At 44.5% G+C, this 364-nt stretch overlaps 1 protein-coding gene across 1 annotated transcript; it reads right to left on the reverse strand.

Moving 5' to 3' along the window:
- Positions 1 to 6: 6 nt before the first annotated feature.
- On the reverse strand, positions 7 to 305 carry LOC145718127 (small ribosomal subunit protein eS24; the record flags this gene model as incomplete). The annotated part of the gene is made up of 1 exon (XM_081809566.1): positions 7 to 305. A coding segment is annotated over exon 1 (259 nt), but the record flags the coding sequence as incomplete, so codon positions are not given.
- Positions 306 to 364: the final 59 nt, after the last annotated feature.

Here is a 364-nt window from a genome sequence, read left to right on the forward strand (position 1 = left end):
GTTTGGGTTCATTTTTCTTTGCATAATCCAAGGAATCATATATCATGCCAAAGCCGGTTGTCTTGCCACCACCAAAATGGGTTCTGAATCCAAACACAAATATGACATCTGGTGTGGTCTTGTACATTTTGGCTAGTTTTTCCCGAATTTCTGTCTTAGGTACTGTTGCCTTTCCGGGGTGAAGAACATCAATGACCATTTGTTTCCGCTGAAGTAGTCGGTTAGTCATGAACTTCCTGGTCCGGATAGTTACTGTGTCGTTCATGATGGCGGCCTAGCTTCAAGCAGCCGGGGAGGAAAAGAGCCCAGCACCATTATTTGAAAGGACTGTTCTTTCCCCCATTTAATTGTCTTAGCACCTGCA

Source organism: Leptonychotes weddellii, unplaced genomic scaffold (assembly GCF_054177405.1).
Source record: "Leptonychotes weddellii isolate Sample4059 unplaced genomic scaffold, ASM5417740v2 HiC_scaffold_110453, whole genome shotgun sequence".
Taxonomy (NCBI): domain Eukaryota; kingdom Metazoa; phylum Chordata; class Mammalia; order Carnivora; family Phocidae; genus Leptonychotes; species Leptonychotes weddellii.